Here is a 19957-nt window from a genome sequence, read left to right as displayed (position 1 = left end):
TACCGAAGACTGTCCGGTACCTGCTGTTCTACTGAAGGTGACGGTGGACTTGCACGCGGCAAGTTCACGGCAAGTTCATGAGCTCCCGAGGAACACGACAGTCAGTGTAGGGGATAACGGAAGGAATTCCGGACGAAAAGCTTGTGCGTGCTGCCATACTCTTGTGCGTTCTCTCTCTCTCTCCTTCTCTCTCTCTCTCGTTCTTCTTTTCTCTTGTTCAGTCTCCCTGCATGAAAGCATATGTTGGGCACGGAACCCCAGGCCATGACCTCTCTCCGGTGTGTTTAGCGTTCTCTGTCAATTGGCAGCAACTTTCATTTCGCTGTTTGACCTCACATATCTGATCTCGTCCTTGTTCCAGACTATAAGAGAAGGCCAAAGCGGAGTTCGGGTAAGTGCATTTTAAATTTCCCCGCGGACGTGTAACATTTGCCAAGTGAAATACCTCCACTGGCACCATAAATCATAAATACCCTTAGAAGTCAACTAGAGTTTGTATTCCATAGTTCCTTGTGTGTAATGTGTATTTAAAAATTTGCACGGCAGACATATTCTGCCGTCCCCCCAAGGATTCAAAGTGAGTTTGTTCTTTACAGGGACCCCCAGGAATCGCTGGAGAAAAGGTAAGTGTTTAGATTCTGCACAAAGGTAGCCGGAGCTTCTGGTTGTCTTGGGTCTGGTTTTTTTTTTTTTCCTTTTTTCCGCCCCATTCGCCCGTTTGACTTCCCCTCCAGACCATGTGGTGCGAACATCTGTCATCCGCCACTTAACAGGCAATGCACTGTAAGCAGGCCCAGCTACTGCCAGGACGAGGCGGAGCATCGCCCGGCCCGATGGCGGGATCGGGGTGCCAGCGCTCACACTCGTCTTCCTACTGCAACCCATCGAATCTTTCGATCGCATTTGGCGCAGGGCACTTTGTAACTCGCACAGTATGGTAAAGCTTTGGTTCTGAGCTTGAAACCACATTTTGAAAGGCTGGTCGTGCTTCATAATGCAAGCGCCAAGCCTGTTTTTGCTGGAGATCCGGGAAGACGGGTCCGGACTCGTTAACCTAGTGCCTCGTGACCGATGCGGTTGTTAAAGACATTTTGTGACCGTTTTGAGGAAGCCAAGCTTTAGAGGCAATTTTGAAATTTTCCAAACATCACTTTGATACTTATTTTTTTTATATACATGCTGGAAAAGCCTTACCAACAAAAAATATCATAAATTCTGAAAGAGAACATTTTTAAAGCGGGTGTACTCTAAGCTGTAGTGTAGACTTGAAGTTGTAACTACACCCATCTTAACTGATACGTCAGTGGCTCAGTGAACATGCAACACTTTCCTCAGGGCTGGGAACAGAATAGTCAAACGTGACATCAGACACACGACTGGGTGCACTGTGGTGTGACAGCATTCGCAGGCTGAGTGGAACGGCCTTTCTCAGTGTGTCCCTTCCCTCCCCAGGGAGACACTGGAATGCCTGGACAGCCCGGAGCCCCAGGAAAAGAAGGCCGGAGGGTGAGTAAGCAGGGGCTTGTGGGGGTTGGGTGTGTTCGGACCACGCTGAACAGGTCGCCGAGACTGGAGTGTGTGCGCTTGTGCGTGCGCACGTGTGTGTCTCGGGTAGTAGCCAGGCAACAGCTGACGGAGAGAGAGACTGCTGGCGTTTTGCTCTCTGAGCGAGTGCGTCTGTCAGTGTGTTGGGTTGGTGCAGAAGGACACTGTGGAGGGTCTCTGCATGGCCCTGGTCCTTGTGGGAATGCTAATAGTTTGACAACGAATCTCCCGTCCAAAATGGCTTGGGTCAAACTTCAAGAGCGTGACTGACGGAACACGTGGCCAATCCTAGTGGGGGAGGGGGTATGCTAAAGGTGATTTAGTGGCCAAATGGAGCCAAATGTATTGGAAAAACAGATAGTATGTCAATATGGGTTTTACGCCGTGCCTCTAAAGTTTCTAGCTGTGATGGCCAAGTCACTTAACCTCCCAGTTGGCAGGGTGAATGCTGGCACTTCTTGTTGCTTGTTGTGTGGCTGTCTCATCGATCGTTGTTCATTTGGCCTGACTCCAGTACTTAATAACTAACTTGGTTAATTCCAGGTTATCCATGCTGACGCAATCTGATTCAGTACTTCCAACTGCCCGGAGTACACTCGGAAGTGCAGATTCACAGTTAAGCGTGACTCAGCGCAGTTCAGGTCTGAAGGATGTCGGCGAGTTTTCCGGTTTTCCTCGCTGTTGCTGCTGAGTCATCGGTTGCAACTCTATGGATCCTCCGCCACGGTCACGCACCTCCGCTCGGCACCAAGTGTCATTAGCTTCCGCACGCACACACAAACGGGTCCAGGTGTTACCCCTTCCTTCCCTCCCCCTTGAATGTGCCAAAAAAAGAGGCTTTGACCCTGACCCTCGGCCTCCCCGGGGGTCAGAGTGACACACGACACCCTTGACATCTGGACCGCGTCGGGCTTTGTCGCCCGTCAGCCGCTTTAAAGTTCCCCGACGGTAGCGGAGCCGGTTCCGTTGGCCGAAAGGGAGTTTATCCGCTCGAGTGGGATCATGGACAACGAGCGGGCTTCATCCAGCGGAAGCGGCGCAGCGCTCTGACCCCGCGGGCGCGGCAAAGACCCCGTGACCTGATGCTGGAGAACCGTCTTGTCAGCTTTACCCAAATGAGTCTTCTCTAATTGGCCAGCGCTGCCGGAGAAGGCTCTGTGGTAACGCTTTTCCAGAAGCGAGTTCATTAAGCCCCGAGTGCCGTCCAGCCGCATGGGAACAAGCTAACGTTCCTGGCAGTTCCCAGATTACAGTGCCTGTTCGGCTCTGCTGGCCAGGCAAAATCGGTAGATTCTGTGTAGCCTGAGATTTTAAATTGGTGTCAGCGCTGTTTTGTTGCAGAACACATAACTCGGCTCTGTTACCACGATTTCTTTCATGGCCGCATTGCTTGCTGGTGACTGGGTTTCTGGTTATTTTTGGCCGATGACAAGTCACATGGAGGTGGGGGGGAGGGGGTTGGGTGTTGGGGGTTGTTGACCGGAGCGTTGTCTCGCTGCAGTCTTGTACGCTATTTCAGGAGCAAGACGACACAGATCGTTATCGCAGGGCCCCCTCGCTTAGGGTCTGGCCGATGCCGACCACGTTTCGCGCTCCCTCCCTACTTAGCAGCTCCTGCCAGTGCTACGCCATGTGACCCCCCCCACCCCCACGCTCCTCTGGCCACACTTTCCTCATCCTGACCTCCGAAAAACATTCCGAAAAAAAGCCTGTTGCTTTCTCGACCACAGACGACCGCTTCCCGCTTGCGGCTGTCACGGGTTTTAGCGCGGCAGGGCCGAGGGGGATCAGCCCCTCTACGGGCATCCAGTGGACGACTTTTAATTAACAACATCCGCACGTGCGGCGCGTGATAACCTGTTCCCGTTACTGCCACAGCAAGACCCCACGGTCTGCGTGAACGTCCGCGTTAATTATGGCGCTGCTTGCTTTGGATGCTTGCTTTGATTCAAACTCGAATAGCAGAGCGCCGGGCCAGGGGGAAGGCGTCGTTATGGACGGCTGAGACACCGAGCGGCGAGGAGCGCGGCGGGAAAGATCACACAGGAAGGAGAGGGAGGGGATAGGAGTTTCTGTCCTTGCCTACGGCGGTGAAGTTCATCGGCGGCTTTAACTCCGGCTCGCTCGCTTGCCCACAGGGCCTAACGGAGGGCAGTGCAGGGCTGGCCAGCTGTCTGTTTTAGCGCCCGTGCACCTGTGCGGCTGGTGTGTAGTGTTACGCGATGGGTGTGCGCACGTATGTGTGTCCCCTGCGGCCCTGGCATGAAAAAGGTCACAGACGTCTGTAGCAGTACCTGCCGGTTTCCCGCGGCGCCGTCCTGTAAGGAGCTAGGAGAAAAAACGACGGTGTGCGCGGCGTCCCCGAGCCGAAATGAGACACAGGCTGCGTTCCTGTTTCACGTCCCGCCGAGGTCCGCGGGGGGCTCGCACTCGCCTGCATGTGCGTGTCTGTGGTTGCACCGCCAGGCATGTGTGCCCACATGGTCCTATGCGTGCCCTGCGCTGCACGCTTCTGGATTAGCCGCTGGATTAGCACGTCGGATTAAAAGGCGGGTGGGGGGTTGGCGGTGGAAGAGGGCCTCTGAGCCGCTCCTTCTCCGTGCTCGTCAGCCACCGCACGGAGAGGAGGAGGAGGAGGAGAATGAGGAGCGCCGAAGGCTGTGTGGCGCTCGCCCTCACACAGATCTCACACCAACCAACACTTTTACTGCAGGGCTGAACGTTTAACGGATGCGTTCGCTCCCAGGAGGATTTTCCAGCAACGGACAAAATCCTCTTTCCGCGGTGCAGCCTGGAGCCTTTCGCAACAGACTCGGCCTCGACTTACCCGAACCCGTCCCTGGGTCAAGCACCGGGAGACGCGTTTCTCGCGCACAATGCCACGCCTTAACCTGCTGTCATTAAATCAAAGCTCGGACCCCTGGCCCTCCCCCGCCTGCAGGTCGGAAAAACCATCGCTAGGCTTTGAGGAGAAAAGCATGTATTATCATTTTACACACACACACACACACACACACACAGCCCGAGGTGTGTACCATTGATGTTGTTGTGCGATGAAATGCATGAATGAGTCTTAGATTCCCACTATGCCAAGTTAATATGTGGTAAAGCTCAACTCGTCCAGAAACAGACATAAGGCCAATAAATTGCATGGCGGAGTTCCATATGTTTCGCTTTCCCTGTAAAACTAAACGGGGGTTTCATACCGGCTCAGAAGAAGCAACACTGGAATTTTCCCACGTATGCTTAGCTGTATTTTTCCAATATCTGGGAATGTGCTACATAATGTATTAGGGGCCATAATGAAATCGCTAATTGCTGCTGCGCGTGTAATTAGTGATCTAGTGGCTAATTATAGTCGGAGTGGTAATGAAGATTGAACGCCACAGACCAAGCACAGAGTCCGCGGTGCAGGGGCCTAAATAGACATTGGTACGCGGGCGTGGGACGTTTTGGTCAGGTGTCGAGCGGGATGCCCTCCGGCCCTGTCCAGGAGATGCCGTTTCAGGTGACGAGGCGAGCGCAAAGGTCACGGCCTTCCCCGAAGCGCCGGCATGATTGAATAGCAGCAGTTTTGATCTATAGCCTGTCACCAGCTCGACAGAGACGCGTTACAGTGAGAAAAAGAGATGCCGGCTTGTCTGACAGAGTTGCGGCCTTTTACAAGGGGACGGTCCCCTCGGTCACGACCCAGCATTCTGGCTTTAACCCCCAACACACCCCACCCCGCACAACAGCAGTCCGTTCACGTGCTCGGGCGGCAGGGCCAAAGAAGGATGTGCCAAAATTAGGAGCGTTTCAAGAGTCTGGCAAAAATCTTTTATGGGGCTTCATGAATCATTTTTATAAAAATAGGTTTGCTTAATGGGGGAAGTTCACTGAAAATGACAAATTTGGGAAGCAAGCTTTTCTTTTTTAGCTTTTCAGTTTGACACAGAGCAAAACCGACCTCTTTTAACTCCGTAAACGCTGATATAATGTCTACTGCAAATGGCCAGGTAACATCCGGTTCACTCTCATTCATGTTTCATTCCGAAAAAGGCCTTAAGTTTTTATCTGTTGTTTAAAATGTTTGAGAATCCAAGCAATAACTTGCCATAAACCATTAACAATTTGAGTTATGAAGTTATGTTTCTGACACTAGCCTTCTTTTTTGAAAAGTCAAGCTAGGAGTCATGTCCATTCAGAAAAAAAAAACCAGTTACGTTATGATTATCACACATTGGGAAATCAACTATTTGAGAGCATTTACGAATCTATTCGAGATTCAAACAAAAAACCTTTTTTAATGAATGCGAGTGAATGGAACATTCAGAGCTTGCTGTCCCATCAATGACTTACTCAGGGGCAAGAAAGTTTAATTTAATGGTGCGTTTAGCCCATCAGAGTGAGGACCCAATCAGATTACTGCTGCCACGCAGTAGGATACAGCTTATTGGCCAAGAAACTGCCTTTGAGGACCAATGTTTACGTTTATAGAAAAATAAGCAAAGAAACAAAAGTTTCTGGACATGTAATGACTTCAGGACCTTCACTGGTTCTGTGGTTAAAACTCCACATTGCCAAAGCCATGGCTGAAAATTCATGTTAATTTAAGGTTCTAAGAGACTCATTTACATTTACATTTACGGCATTTAGCAGACGCTCTTATCCAGAGCGACTTACAAAAGTGCTTTGTCGTTTACTCATAGAATATCCTAGTACAGTAGGTTAGAATCAAACATACCAATCAAACATACCAATGAACTAGAATACTGTAGAATACAGGGATGAATGCTGATACCTAGAAGTGCAAAATACATAAGGTCTATCTTAAACAATGATAAGTGCTATAAACAACAAGTGCTAGAGTTTGTTAAACAACATAAACAATACCCTACAATAAGTACTAATTTCTCAGGAAGCACACATATTGAAGATATTTCACCCTGAGTACCTGTCTCTGGGAGAGCCTCCTCAAAGAGGGGAGAGCCTTGCCAAATGTGACGAAGTGTTGCCGGCCCGGTTCTCTGACGTTCTTCCACTGCGCCCCCGAGTCCCCCCCCACCCCCCCGACACCGGCTGGAGGCGAGGTGAGGCGACTCTCCGAACGGCAGGGAGGTAGGCCGGCCACCGTGCCTCCATCTCTCCTCCTTGTGCAAGACAAGCTTCCCCCCAGCTGTTGGGGAGAACCCCCCCCCCCCCCCCCCCCCCCAACCCCGTAAGACAATATGGGCATCACTTTCCGGCCTTTAAATAATTGACGGGAACCCCGCTGCATTAGGGCGGCACGGAGCGGTGGGGGGGGGGGGGTCGGGGTTCATTCCGTGCCTGTTAGGGAAGAGGTTTTCCTACTTTTGCCTTTCTTTAACCCTCGCAGCTCAGCCTGGCGTTCAGCGCTTGTTTTACAATCACCACCCCCACCCCCCTGCCGAGGGGTGGAGCTCGGGGAGGAGCGGACCCCTTTCTCACCCAGGCTGGAGAGGAGAATGGTAACTGTATATGGCTGTCCTAACACCAGTGTTTACAGTGCAGTGCTTTTTGGCTGTGCAGGGTGACCCAACCACTCCCTGGCAGCTGTGTGTGTGTGTGTGTGTGTGTGTGTGCGTGCGTGCGTGTGTTTGTGAGCTTGCTGCTTCCTCACTGACATGTGTCTTAAACATTGCTCTCATGGTGTCTCGCTCTGCCATTGTGCTCATGAGAGCCACTTAAAGGCTGTGCAGCATTCAACTCCTCAGGGAGTAGAACTCATGTTTGACCTCCACCCGTCCTCCACTTGCGCCCTCCACCCCCGACAGGGGAAAGAGAAACTAATACGGATTCTCACACCATTTTCTTCTGATCCTCTGTGGGTAGACAGAGGTAGCGAAGGTCAATGCTGGCAGAGAAATCCCCCTGCACTCGGCGCCAAAGTGCCTGGCTGCCCTCAGAAGGCCAGAGGCCAAACGCCACGGTAGGAAGTCCCGCGCGGCGCTCGGCCTCTGTGCACCCCACGGTCCCCGCCACAGATCCCAGAGCACGGGCAGCCGGAGGGTGAGGTCAATGCCCGGGCAGGAGACTTGGAGAAACGGATCCGTGCTAATTGCTGCTAATTTTGCCCAGCGAGGGCATCGCTTCGAGACGGCGGTTGTCACAGCCTCACGCAAAAGTTAGAAAAAACATGGCTTGGGCACAGCCCCGAGAATGAGTGTCGGTCGGTGGTTCTTCAGCGTTCCTCACTTCCATGGTGGTATTAGCGTAATGATTGAAACGTCCTTTCCTTTAAGCGATGACAAGCCCTGCTTCTGCAACTATTTATATGCACGTTCGAACAGCATGAACGCGTTCAGTGTTCCTGCCTGCTATTTCGACCACCTATCGTTTATGTCCTAGCATCTCCTTGAAACAAGCGCGCCTGCCGCCGTGTGTAAGATACCTTTCGCCCGCGGAAGACGCCTCAGAGGGCCACGGTTGAGGGCTGTTGGCCTGAAACGAGCGCGCCGTGGAGTTATAAGTTCGCTTGAAGTAACCGGAAGGAGTCGCCCTTTTATCGCGACCCGAGGCTGGTCACGCTCGCCCATCCTTGAGCATGGCAGGCCTGCGCGGAGCGGGCGCAAGAAAAGATGACGTTATGACCTTGACCCACGAGGCCGTTACCCCAGCAACGAATCGGAATATGGAATATTAACCTATGACGGGGGGGGGGGCAGGTCTGAAACAGCGCGCGGCCCAGAGAAGCGCTGGAGTTTGGTCTCGGGTGGCGGCAGGTGGGGGATGGAGAGAAGAAAAGAGAGAGAGAGAGAGAGAGAGAGAGAGAGAGAAAATGGGGGTATGGAGGGGTATGCGTGGTGGGGGGGGGGCGTGGTGGGACAGATGTGCGGAGCCATGATTTATCTGTCTGTCTGCACTCGTTCCCAGAGTGGCCGCAAGCTGCAGGAGCCTCACTCGCGTGGTATAAACACACATTAAGCGGCCAATTAATTACAGGAGGTGCCCGCGGGGGGGGGCACCTCGGGAGAGCTGGAGGTTCTCATGGCACTGCTTGCGTGTTGGATGTGCACGTTATCATGCCACGGGGTGTGCGTGCTTAAAAAGAGCAGCGATGGGGCGGAACGGACCGGGTCCTGTACAGCTGGAGGTTGCGTGCGTGCGTGCGTGCGTGCGTGTGTGCGCGCGCTTGTGTGTGTGTGTGTGTGTGTGTGTGTGTGTGTGTGTGTGTGTGTGTGTGTGTGTGTGTGTGTGTGTATCAACACGTTTCAGCCAAGGGAGCAGGGTCTGGTATGAAGTTGATCTCACACTGACACACATGTACACACACACACACACACACTCACACTCACACTCACACTCATTTAATACATAGTGCAGGTCTGAGAGAGAGAGAGAGAGAGAGAGAGAGAGAGAGACAGAGAGAGAGAGAGAGAGAGAGAATCGTACAACTCCTCCATGGGCTGGGTTCCCATACACACACACACACCAAGTCTTGTCTCCGAACCAAATTACAGTATATACAACGATTCTTTAGAATTAATCCCTTTTAGTCTAGAACTAGCTCAAATCTTTTTACATATGCTAAGTGCTTCTCACTGAAGGTTTTAACTTGGCCACACATGTCAGATATCATATATGTCACTGATCAAAATACTTTTTCTGGTGGAAACACGCAGAGGGGAAAAAAGTTACAAGTTATTAAAAATAACATTTCACCGCCATGTACTTGGCATTGTTGGGTTATTCTTACTGGATTACAGTAATCTATGTTATAATATAAACGCGTTGAAACATTATTTTTGGGAACTGAGTTTTTAAAAAACATACCTACTACATACTAATATGTAGCTCAGAAGTAAGAAGTTGTATATACATGTATTTGTGCCCTTATGTAGACTGAATATTGTTTTGACAAAGGTCAGGGTCAGGGTCAGGGTAGGTCAGCATAGCTTGCTGTGGCATTTGTTGGACACATGGCGTTACTAACCTTATGAACCCGAGGCCACGGTCCCACACAGCCCCAAAGGCAGCAGGGCATGAGGCGCGACTAAGGTGCTCCAGCAAGTCCAGGTCTCGGAGTCTGGCCGCGAGGGCAGCATTCGCCAGAGACACAGACGGATGACATTTTCCTTGAACCTCCTGCGAAGCCATGCCGGCCCACTTTTTTTTATAACCTCTGGCAACCCGGCATCGGCCAACGGCAGGTGCCAGCAGTGACACGAGGCGAGCGTTAGTGCTCACGCTAATGAAATTCGACTATTGGGTTTCGGGACGCAGCTCCAAAGCGTCGGGTTCGCGCGCCACGGTCGGGTTTCAAGCGCGCGGACTTACCGTGGGTTAAGGGTTGTAGGAACTCGGCGTGATCCGAGACGTATCGTCTGTCCGGTGACTTTGCGACTGCACATGGAAAAGTAAAAACGGTTCCTATGCACACACATGCTTAAACACACATATGCCCACATGGGCAAACACACACAAATACACACACAGAGAAAGAAACACAGAGCACTGAACCCTCACCCTCTCGTCCCCACACGGTAATTTGGCCAGATGCCGGCCTGCATCCACCCATTCAGGGCTTAAAATGCATTTTAACTAGCAAGGCACTGCGCATGGCATCTCCCAGGCTGGCGCCGGATGCTACCCAGATGGCACAGGCCCCGTGCTTTAATCTGCTATGCCTGACGGCTTATTAGCGACATGGGACGCGCGTCTCCCGGGATCCGCGTGGGTGTCGCCCCATACAAATTAGCACTCATCTTCATCCTGTGCACCAAGCTCATTTAGCGAGGGAGCCTCGCGCCGTACGAAGCGCCCCGCCTCCTCCTTTGCGGTTCACCATGCCCGCGTGCCAGGAGTTCGCCGCGCGGCCTCGTGGGTCCATCTGGTGCGAGGGCGCCGGCTTCAGGGTCAACGGGTTACTGCGAACCAACAGGCGCAAACAGCCCCCCCATGCATAAAATTCCAAGGATCTCAGAGGACTGTATGATGAATAAACCTGCCAGAGAGGAAAGCAGTGTTTTTTTCCCCGAACTATCCAGCATGTGCCATTTGGGGGAAGGGTTTGCACTTCAATCACACCCTTAAGCAGGGGGTGGGGTTAGAGGACCGTGGGGGGAGGGGGAAGGGGGGTTGGGGTTGGCACATATTTGAGTTTAGGAATGAAAACAGGGCTTGGCACTAAATGAAAGATCCTTTCTCTTCCCACACTGGCTTTGCGTATTGCCATTAGCGCGCTGTCAGGTTGCTGTGACTCGTCACAGGCTGGGGCGGCCTTCCTCACCCTCTCTGGGGCGTTTTGTGACAGCAGGAGACGATGGGGGGTTAAAAAAAAGGAGAAAGCGCCAACTGAAAAGCGCTTGTTGTCCACGGATAACGTGGTCTGGCTGCATCATGACCTGCTAATAGTCGGTGGGCGTATAATGTTTCTATCCAGCGGTTTTGGTTTTTTTCCCTTTCGCACACGTGCGTGCTCGCGCTAGCGACCCAGATTAGGGAATACCAGCTCGTGTCGCTGGTTTAGATCCGATCCGGCGCCGCGCTCATCATACAGTCGTTCTTCAAATATGCAACGACGTTTCACGCACAGATTCGCTTCCAGCCGCCTTGCCGTGCACGCCGCGGGAACGCTGCCGCTCCCGTTTGTGGGAGCAGCTCGCCACCTAGTGGCCGAAGGCGGCGCATTTGCGTTCCGGCCTGACGTGCTGCATCGTGGCGGAGACCGGATGATGCGGCGTCGAGCGAGCGCAATCTCGGCCGGGTCAATCCGTAACCACCCCCGGCCAGTATCCCATCCTGCCCCCATCGACTTCTGCCATTCTAAGGAGGGCAATAACGAGGGCGCTCTGTGCCTCTCAGATCGCTAGAGCGCCTGTGGAGCTCTCGCCAAACCCCCCCTCCCTCTCTCTCTCACACGCACACACACACACACACACACACACACACACACACACACACACTCCTTTTCTCTCTCCCCGAGTTGCTCCGCTGTGCCATGCTACCCGTTACCTCTCCAACCAACAACCGGAACAACTTCTCTTTTAGTGAGTTTTTGTGATTTGTTTTTTTCAAAGCGCCAGTATTCCAGGAAAGCCCCCCCCCCCCACCTTTCAATGAGTGCCCCCTCACAGGATTTAGCTCGTTTCCGAGCCTGTGCTGTAAACAAGCGCAGAGGTAGCGTGACAGCAGACGGGCGCCTTTGACAGGACCGCTCGGCGTTGACGTTTCGCCGGGACTTGTCTGTCTGTGTCCTGTGTGAGCAAGTCTGTGAGTCTGCTGAAGTTGGCAACTGTAATGCCGTAATGTACGATTCCATGTCTGCCAGTCTGCACCTTACACCGGTTACTATAGTAACACACTGCTGAACATATCATTCCAAAAAAAAATCATTCTTCTTAGGTAGTAATGTGCATTACTTGAAAAGCAGCAAAAAAAAAAAACATCTTAAATTGAATTAATAGGATTTAATATGTCTCGCAAGCTCAGTTTTTCTAGGGGGGACAAATATTGGGTGGGGTAGTTTTTTGGGTGGGGCAAATATCTGGAGCCTTACTAGAAGCTCCCAGGCTGCTTCACCGTTATGCATGCTGCCGTTACGCCCCCTGCTGGTAAAGGTTTGTGTACTCGGCAAGCTGATGCCTGCCTTTTCTTGTTTTCTTCATTGTTATTGTTGTGGTTTTCTCTCTCTTTGTTATTTCATGTGTTTCCTGCTGTAATCTGAACTGGCACTGTGTGAAGCATTATGCTCAGCACAGGGTGGCGGGCGAAATGAATAGTCCTGAAATTCTTGCCATGCCTGCGAAGTTTCCAAACGTCTACGCCACCGCCTCCGAATTAATCTTAATCTCGCGAAATAAATTGGCTCCGTCTGCCTGCTGCCGGTGGGAGTCGGAGTAATCCCGGTTGTCCGCTCATAATAAATAGGAGAGGTGAGCCCCCAAATCGCGGCCCCGCCTTCCAGAGCTGTGGGTGCGAAGACAGACAGCCACACTGTCATGGCAACAGCTCGAGTAGCCCACGTCTGTACAATGATTGCTTTTTAAGTGTGTGCTAGCACAATATATCGCTTGCTAATTGTTATCACCGATTTGCCCTTTGCGATACCGATATCGCCAAAGGCTGCACAATATCGCCAAAGGCTACACACTCCAGGGCACCGGAGCGGTTTCAGTGTGTGCCGCGCTCAGATGCGGGCCGTCGGTCAAGCCGCAGCTGTCCCGCCATCGACTCTACCCCGTCCAGAATCTACCGGCGCGTCTCAGTCCATCGGACTCGCACAATCGGAAGCGTTGCCATGGAGACAAGCGGCTGCGCGGCGACTGTCAGGTCTAGTTTGGGCTCCGTCTCCTCGAGGCTTCGCATGGCGTTTGAGCGAGGCAAGGCGCGCGGAAGGGTTTGGCCACACGGAGGGGCAGTCTGGAAGCTGCCTGGGTCTGTCAGAGACTGTCCGGATCGCCCTGGCAACTCAGCATATTCAAACAAGTGTGCCTGGGAGGAATGAGTTGTGTGTGTGTGTGTGTGTGTGTGGGGGGGGGGTGATCTTGGTTATTAAACAGCAAAAAAGAATCCATTCCGTCGTTGTTTTTGGTTTTGGATTTGATTGGGGAAGCATATGGAGGGACCCGAAGGTGTCCAGAAGTTGAATGACAGAGGACAGAGGGAGAGGTGGGGAGAGAGAGAGAGAGAGAGAGAGAGAGAGAGAGAGAGAGAGAGAGAGAGAGAGAGAGAGAGAGAGAGGGAGGGAGGGAGGCAGCAGGAAAAAGAAGGCACTGGTATATAGCGAAGCACCATTAAAATCACTATGGAAACTGTACTGAGGAAGATTCCATTGTCTGGGAGCATATCTGCTATCCAGGCAGTGGAGGCTTTATTTAATCTTTCTCAAAATTGGGGGGGACAGTCTGTCGAGACGTTGAGTGGATGTTATTTTGATGAATGGAATGCTTCCCAACAGGACCTACCACCCAACCACCCCCCAAAAAAAAAAATCTGTGTGAAGTACAGCCTTATTCACTGTTGTTAACAAATTGTGTGACATTGATTTTGACAGAGGAATATCTCTGGCAATACAGTGCGGGAAAAAAGACCTCCTGCGGAGACAGCTGTAGCAGCTCATGCTGTGTGTGTGTGTGTATCAGCGTATGAGCCTTCCACTTTGTATAGGATTAGGCAGCTTTAATGGCATCCATTTTAGGCTGGTCCACTGGCATATCACATGACCTCTTCCTGTGTGAGTGTGTGTGTGTGCGTGCGTGCGTGCGTGCGTGCATGCGTGTGTGTGTGTGTGTGTGTGTGTGTGTGTGTGTACTTCTGGGTTTGCCCCCTCTCCCCTCGCTACGTCCCTGCCTCAGACGCTGCTTCCTGGAGGCCTGTTGACATTTGGGATTAGGATTGTATCACCAGAGCCTCAGTTCAAAACTTCGATGTGTGGGGAGGGGAGGTGTTAGAGCATGTGTCTGTTCGTCTGGTATCAGACTGAGCTCAGGTCCATGTTGGGCAGACTCGCCTCGGTGGGCGGGGCAAGGCGTGGGGAGGGGCTTCCTCTTCAGGTGGTGCCTGTCCGTCTCCTCTCTGTCCAGCACACACTCATGCACTCCTGCTGACACACACACACACACACACACAAACACGCAGCGCAGTGTGCACTTTACACACACACATCCTGCGTTTTTCGCCCCTACCACCTCACTCTTCTCTTCAGCACCGCCAACCTGCGGGGGAACATTCTCGCCGCAGGTGCTCAAATAATAATCAAAAACCCGGGACATCATCAAATTTATAGGCTACCCGGCGTCGCGTAGCAACCAAGATCGCCTTAGCGATGCAGCATCAAGGAGGCAAGCGCGGGGGAAGAGGTCGAGGTCGCCCCCCCGCGCCCGCGACGACGGCGTGCAGTCATTGATCTCCCTCCGTTCCGCTCACAGGGCCACTCTCCCCACCGTCGTGGTTGGGATTACGATGTCACGTTAGATCTTGCAGAGAGACACTCGCGCAGGAGGCCGCGTCGAGGTGGAATGCTCGCTCCTGATGCAAAAGGAACCTTAAACCCCACAGTGCAGTCATGGCTGACAGGCCGACGCTTGAAAGCTAATGGGTTGCCACTTAGATGGTTAGATGGTTACCACTGGCTTCCATTTGTGGTTAGGCATTTGGCGTTTATGCGTTTGTTTGTTTGTTTGTTTGGTGGAGTTAAAATCCAAGTAGAATGAAGTCTCCCTGTGAGCACGGTTAGTTAACTCATTTGCGATCGGGTTTGAGATCAAGTGGAGCTATTGTGTGCACGTAACTGAACCCACATGCATTCCCCAGCCCTTCACCTTCTGCTTTCTTCATAAATTTCTTCCTTCACGTCAGCGGTACGCGAGGAAATTCCAAAACGGGCTCCAGGAGCCATGAGAGAACAGGACTCGTTCAGAAATGCATATTTCATTCCTTCGAATCGGAATGCGTATGAAATATTCATCGCTTGGGTCTACATTTGGTTGTCGAGCTCACAAGTGGGCGGCGGTGAGGTGAGGGGAGGAGCATTACACACGAGACACGCCCCCTGTGCTTGCCCCGCTGACCCTTAGGGTAAGATGCTACTCGCCTGGAGTGTAGACATATGTGCTCAAATCCAGATTATAAACTTACTTGCTTACACCACCTTATGAAAAGGATTATTATTAGTTACATTATATTAGATTATAATAAATGTAAATGTAACATTAGTTATGATACTATTTGATCAATATTAGTTATTATTAGATTAATATTGGTTAATATTAGTTATAACCACAGCAGTGGTTCTTGTGTTTGTGAATGGCCTGGTTTTTCCGTGCTAGCCCCCCAGGCTCTGTGTATGTGTGTGTGTGTGTGTGTGTGTGTGTGTGTGTGTGAGTGTGTGTGTGAGTGTGTGCGTGTGTGTGTGCGTGTGTGTGAGTGTGTGTATGAGTGTGTGTGTGTGTGAGTGTGTGTGTCTGTGTGTGTGTCTGTGTGTGTGTGAGTGTGTGTGTGAGTGTGTGTGTGTGAGTGTGTGTGTGTGTGTGTGTGTGTGTGTGTGTGTGTGTGTGTGTGTGTGGCAGCGGGCGAGGGGGGGCTACTCTTGGCTGTGTCCTTTGCTTAGCTAGGCTTTGACTGATGTGTCCAAGGAGGTATCCCAGCAGGGCTGGAGGTGCCCACCCCGAGGTGTAAAGGGAAAAGCCAAGCTCAGCACGCTAGGCTGGCCAGCGAAGCCCCTTCCTTGCCGTTAATTAAAAACAAATTAGCCACCACGACGAGAGGAGCCGTCTGCCTCTAATTGCGGGTGCCTGCGTGCAGCTGGCCGTGCTGGCGTGAGCCTGTTGTTCTTACTTTGTTGTTCTTTTGTGTGTGTGTGTGTGTGTGTCCTCTGCCTTTCAGGGCCGACGGGGACACCCAGGGGTGCCTGGACCACCCGGACCACCGGTAAGAGCCATGTTCATGTCGTTCATGAACTTTTAGCACGTTTCTTTAATTGAGCCTTTGCAACAAAAAAAACAAACAAACAAACAAAAAAACATACATTCTTTTTCCACATTCTACAAAACACAAGCAATTATATAAAGCATTATTACAAGTTTCATTTTTAAATGCTCACATGAATTGAGTAAGGTAAGTCTAAATAAAGCATCTTTAGCATTTTATTGTAATTTTAATGTAAAAACTGCAGAATCTAAACTTAAATAACTACAAAAAACAGGCAAATGGCTCATATATGGTTTTTTGTTGCAAGGACACAGTTCTCGCTATAATTTAAAGGACAATTTGACTCATGTGACTCAGCTTTGCAAGTGAAATCTGAAATTTGCCAAGTTACTCCGGTTCTTAACACTTCTCCCTCTCATTCTCACCAGTGCAAGCAATAGTGAAATAACTGAAATGAAATGATGCTTTATTTGAGTCCATAAAAACAAAACAAACAAACAAAAAAACAAAAAAGATTGACTTGACTTACAGAATGAATTATGTGTAACAATGTGCATGTGTGTATATATACACTTCAGAAGCAAAGCTGATAAAGGACCTCTGTATGAAATACATATAAATCTGCTGTGTGTGTGTGTGTGTGTGTGTGTGTGTGTGTGTGTGTGTATATATATATATATATATATATATATATATATATATATAGAGAGAGAGAGAGAGAGAGAGAGAGAGAGAGAGAGAGAGAGAGAGAGAGAGCGAGAGAGAGAGAGAGCGAGAGAGAGAGAGAGAGACAGCTGAAAGGAGTGTTCTCATTCATTGCTATAAAACATGGAACGTGTGGATTTGCAGATGGCTTACAGCAGATCGGGGATCTTAGTGCCTTCATGCTCAGAGTACAATGTCTGACTGTAGAGTTCAGCGTAGCGTATCGGCCAGCCAGCCATATCCATCATGCACACTATGCTGCAAAGTTCAATTACCAGCCTCCGCGGGCCGGGACCTGCCCAGCGCTGGCCTGCCTGTTATTGATGGTGCTGATGACACCCGCTAGACTGTTTAAAATATGGTCTTCTCATCAGGCCACTGCAATCAATATGGAAACGCGCAGCTCGAATTAAAAACGGACTGCGTCAGCAAGCATGCGATTCCCCCCCGGCCCAGCACCCACTTCAGCAAATGTGATTGTGTGTGTGTGTGTGTGTGTGTGTGTGTGTGTGTGTGTGTGTGTGTGTGTGTGTGTGTGTCCCCATGCCCCCCAAAACGCACTGGTGGGCCTTGGTGATCGTAGGCGGCACCGTCAGGAAGGCGCACGCCCCCCACGGCTTGCCCCGCCCTGCGCATGTTGTAGTTCCTCCACCACTCTAAACACCCCCACCCCCAACCCCCGCCCCTGCAATTCGTTGGATTTGGAGGGTGCAGATGGGCGTGGAAACCTGACATTTTCCATCTTTTGAAATGGCAGCGTCTTGATAATACCCGCGGCACGCGCCAACTTCTCTGGCATTCATGAGACACCCGCTGTCGCGACGGCGAGACGAAGAGTGATGGGGTGGGGCTCCAAGGGGGCATTCCTTTTGCCCTCCCTATGCCCCGGTTTACCCCGTGGCACTAGCGGCCACCCCGCGTTCCGCGTGCCCTTATCAATCCAGACACTTAAGCCTACGTGTCAGATGACCTTTCTTAAGAGCTGGGTGGGGGCGGGCTTCCCTGTAGAGGTCAGCGCTGTGGGTGGGAATCACTGCGCTTAATGCAGAGTGACTAACGTGCAGAGATTTTGGCAAGAATCCCCACGTAGCAGCCAAAGGTGATCGGCGGGTGCCCTTACTTCTGACTCCGGGTTCCCCCTGCGCGTTTCAGTAGCGTCGTGAGCGCTTCTTCAAAAGTTCCAATGCAGCTGGAACACCCGGCGTCATCTGGGGGATTAAAGCTCGTTTTTTGAAAATAGTTACCATATATGAAAAAGTCAAGGTGTCAGATTACCTCCCTCTGTATAAAGAGCCTTTTCCTTTCGGCTGTGGAGGTTTCACGTTTTTACTCGCTTGGTTCAAAATTATGTTTGTCCATGACAGAAGCTCTCAACTTAAAACGTCCGGCCCCTGGCGAAGAGCACAGAATACCCACTCTCCTCCAGCGTGTGACTGCATGAGACAGATATCTAATGGTTCTTTACCTTCTCATCAATGCAGGGACCTCCTGGGTCACCCAAAGGTGGAGGCACCAAGGTAAGATGCGTTAAAATCTTCTGCCTTTTCAACTCCGAAGCGTTTTTGCTTGATAGAGGGAGGTTACAGGTAATAGACAGGCTCCCATGATCCTTTGGGTTTGAACGGCGTAGCGTGCGCCCCTAGGCTGTCATCCAGTTTCATCCCGCTTCTCACCTCTCGATTGACTAAACAGATCGAGACATTAGGCGTGTCCTTATTACGCTGTAATTCTAATATGCAGCTTTGCTTTTCCCGTGCTCTAGACACACACATGAGCGTGCACGCATACACAGACAAACACGCAGACACACACAAGAGATTTAGTGTATCTATCCCACATCCACCATCCTAAGGACAGAGAAGGACACACACTCCTTTGTCCTGACGGTTGGCTTCCCTCAGTCGCACACTCCCCTACCTGCATGTTAAACAGTTCACTACACACACACACACGCACGCACGCGCATGCACACTGAATCACTCCTCACTCTGGGCTGACAGATGGTAATTATGTACAGTGCTTTTGCAAAAGGTCTGTAATAATTTTTACGAAGCCCCGGGGTGCAGTAGCTCACCAGGGGCACATGAGCTGCATAAATATGGACATATATAAAAATATACGTATTAATGGAGCAGAAGACAAGTCTTCAGTCGTTACCGCTAATACGGATCGGGCGCCATAGCAACACGCGCGGGCGGGCCGCGAGGTGACCGGAGGTGTCGGCCTGTGGCGCGCCCGTCCGCCTATCAGACATGCCCAGATGCACGAGCGTGGAGGATCATGGGTCGCGCACGCCCTGGACGCCGCACAAGCTTGTAAGAGAGATCAGGGGCTGTGATGGAACAGGCTACTGGCCCATGCAGTCACTGTCTGAGGGAGCTTGGCTTGAAATTCACATATATACTAAATTATATTTACAATATATAGGCCACATCTTCCTTTTTCATACAAATAGGACATGGGCCAGGCAAAAAACAGCGATTTTCTCCCCAAATCCAGCATCAACATCAGTTTACAGTTCATATCCATCGTCCCCCAACTCTGCCCGTTAGGAGTAAAGGATGAATGAGCAGCCGATATAGAAAACTAATGAGAAGATGAGGGGAAAAAAAACAAAAGAAATAAAAAATTTAAAAAAACAGAATATATCACCAAAGTGCCAAGTGCATAAATAAGCAAGACGGAAGACGTCTGCGCCTTTAATCAAAGGGGCCTCAAAACCGAGGGTTGTGTTTGGCTTAAACCGGCACCGCTTAAACCAGCACCGACTACCATCCCATAATCCTCCCTACGCACGCGTAACCCCGGTCCCTGCGCGGGAGGGAAGAGCGACGCGTGCCGTGACGAACACGCCTGGCATTCCAGCGGCGGTGGCCAAAGTTTTATTGCGATCGGAGGACGAAGGATCGCCGCCGGAATTAAAAGTCATGGGAGCCTAACGGCTTAATAAAGGGCCGTCAAACTTACAACAAACCTTCCCGGCGATTTTCTTAGTCTGTTTATTTACCGTCTCTTCCGTCGAGGCTGGTTGGGGGGGAAGCACTTCCGGCAGGTGTCACGCTTTTCGGAGTACCAGACGTCGTTTAATGGCAACTGTGATCACGTGCTGGTCGCAGTGTTTCCATACATCAACTCTAGGGACTTGTGAAGAACAATTTTGCGAAAAAGGGCAAGAGCACCATCAAGGGCGCAGACACGTAGGGAAAAAACCTCCGAGAATTCACCAGCGGCAAGGCTCCAAAACTCGAAAAACCCACTTCCAAATGAGAAGCCTCCCGCAGTGGTCTGGATCAAAGTCTTACGGGAGGACGAGGGTGAGATCGGCTTGCGCTGG

The 19957-nt window shown here is 51.2% G+C and overlaps 1 protein-coding gene across 5 annotated transcripts in view; it reads left to right on the top strand.

The window, feature by feature from the left end:
- LOC113581419 (collagen alpha-1(XIX) chain) overlaps window positions 1-19957 on the top strand; it is an 85787-nt gene that overhangs the window by 28708 nt on the left and 37122 nt on the right. For all 5 annotated transcript variants that reach the window (XM_081714582.1, XM_081714581.1, XM_081714580.1 and 2 more), the window contains 5 exons: window positions 362-391; window positions 597-623; window positions 1453-1506; window positions 15874-15918; window positions 18105-18140. In XM_081714582.1, the coding sequence (XP_081570708.1) occupies window positions 362-391; window positions 597-623; window positions 1453-1506; window positions 15874-15918; window positions 18105-18140 (192 nt within the window). The remainder of the gene's footprint in view (window positions 1-361; window positions 392-596; window positions 624-1452; window positions 1507-15873; window positions 15919-18104; window positions 18141-19957) is intronic.

The sequence above is a fragment of the Electrophorus electricus genome, chromosome 5, assembly GCF_041902795.1.
Source record: "Electrophorus electricus isolate QZ-2024a chromosome 5, ASM4190279v1, whole genome shotgun sequence".
NCBI classification, from domain to species: Eukaryota; Metazoa; Chordata; class Actinopteri; order Gymnotiformes; family Gymnotidae; genus Electrophorus; species Electrophorus electricus.
The sequence above is the reverse complement of the archived record's forward strand: the minus strand, read 5'-3'. Positions and strand labels throughout refer to the sequence as shown.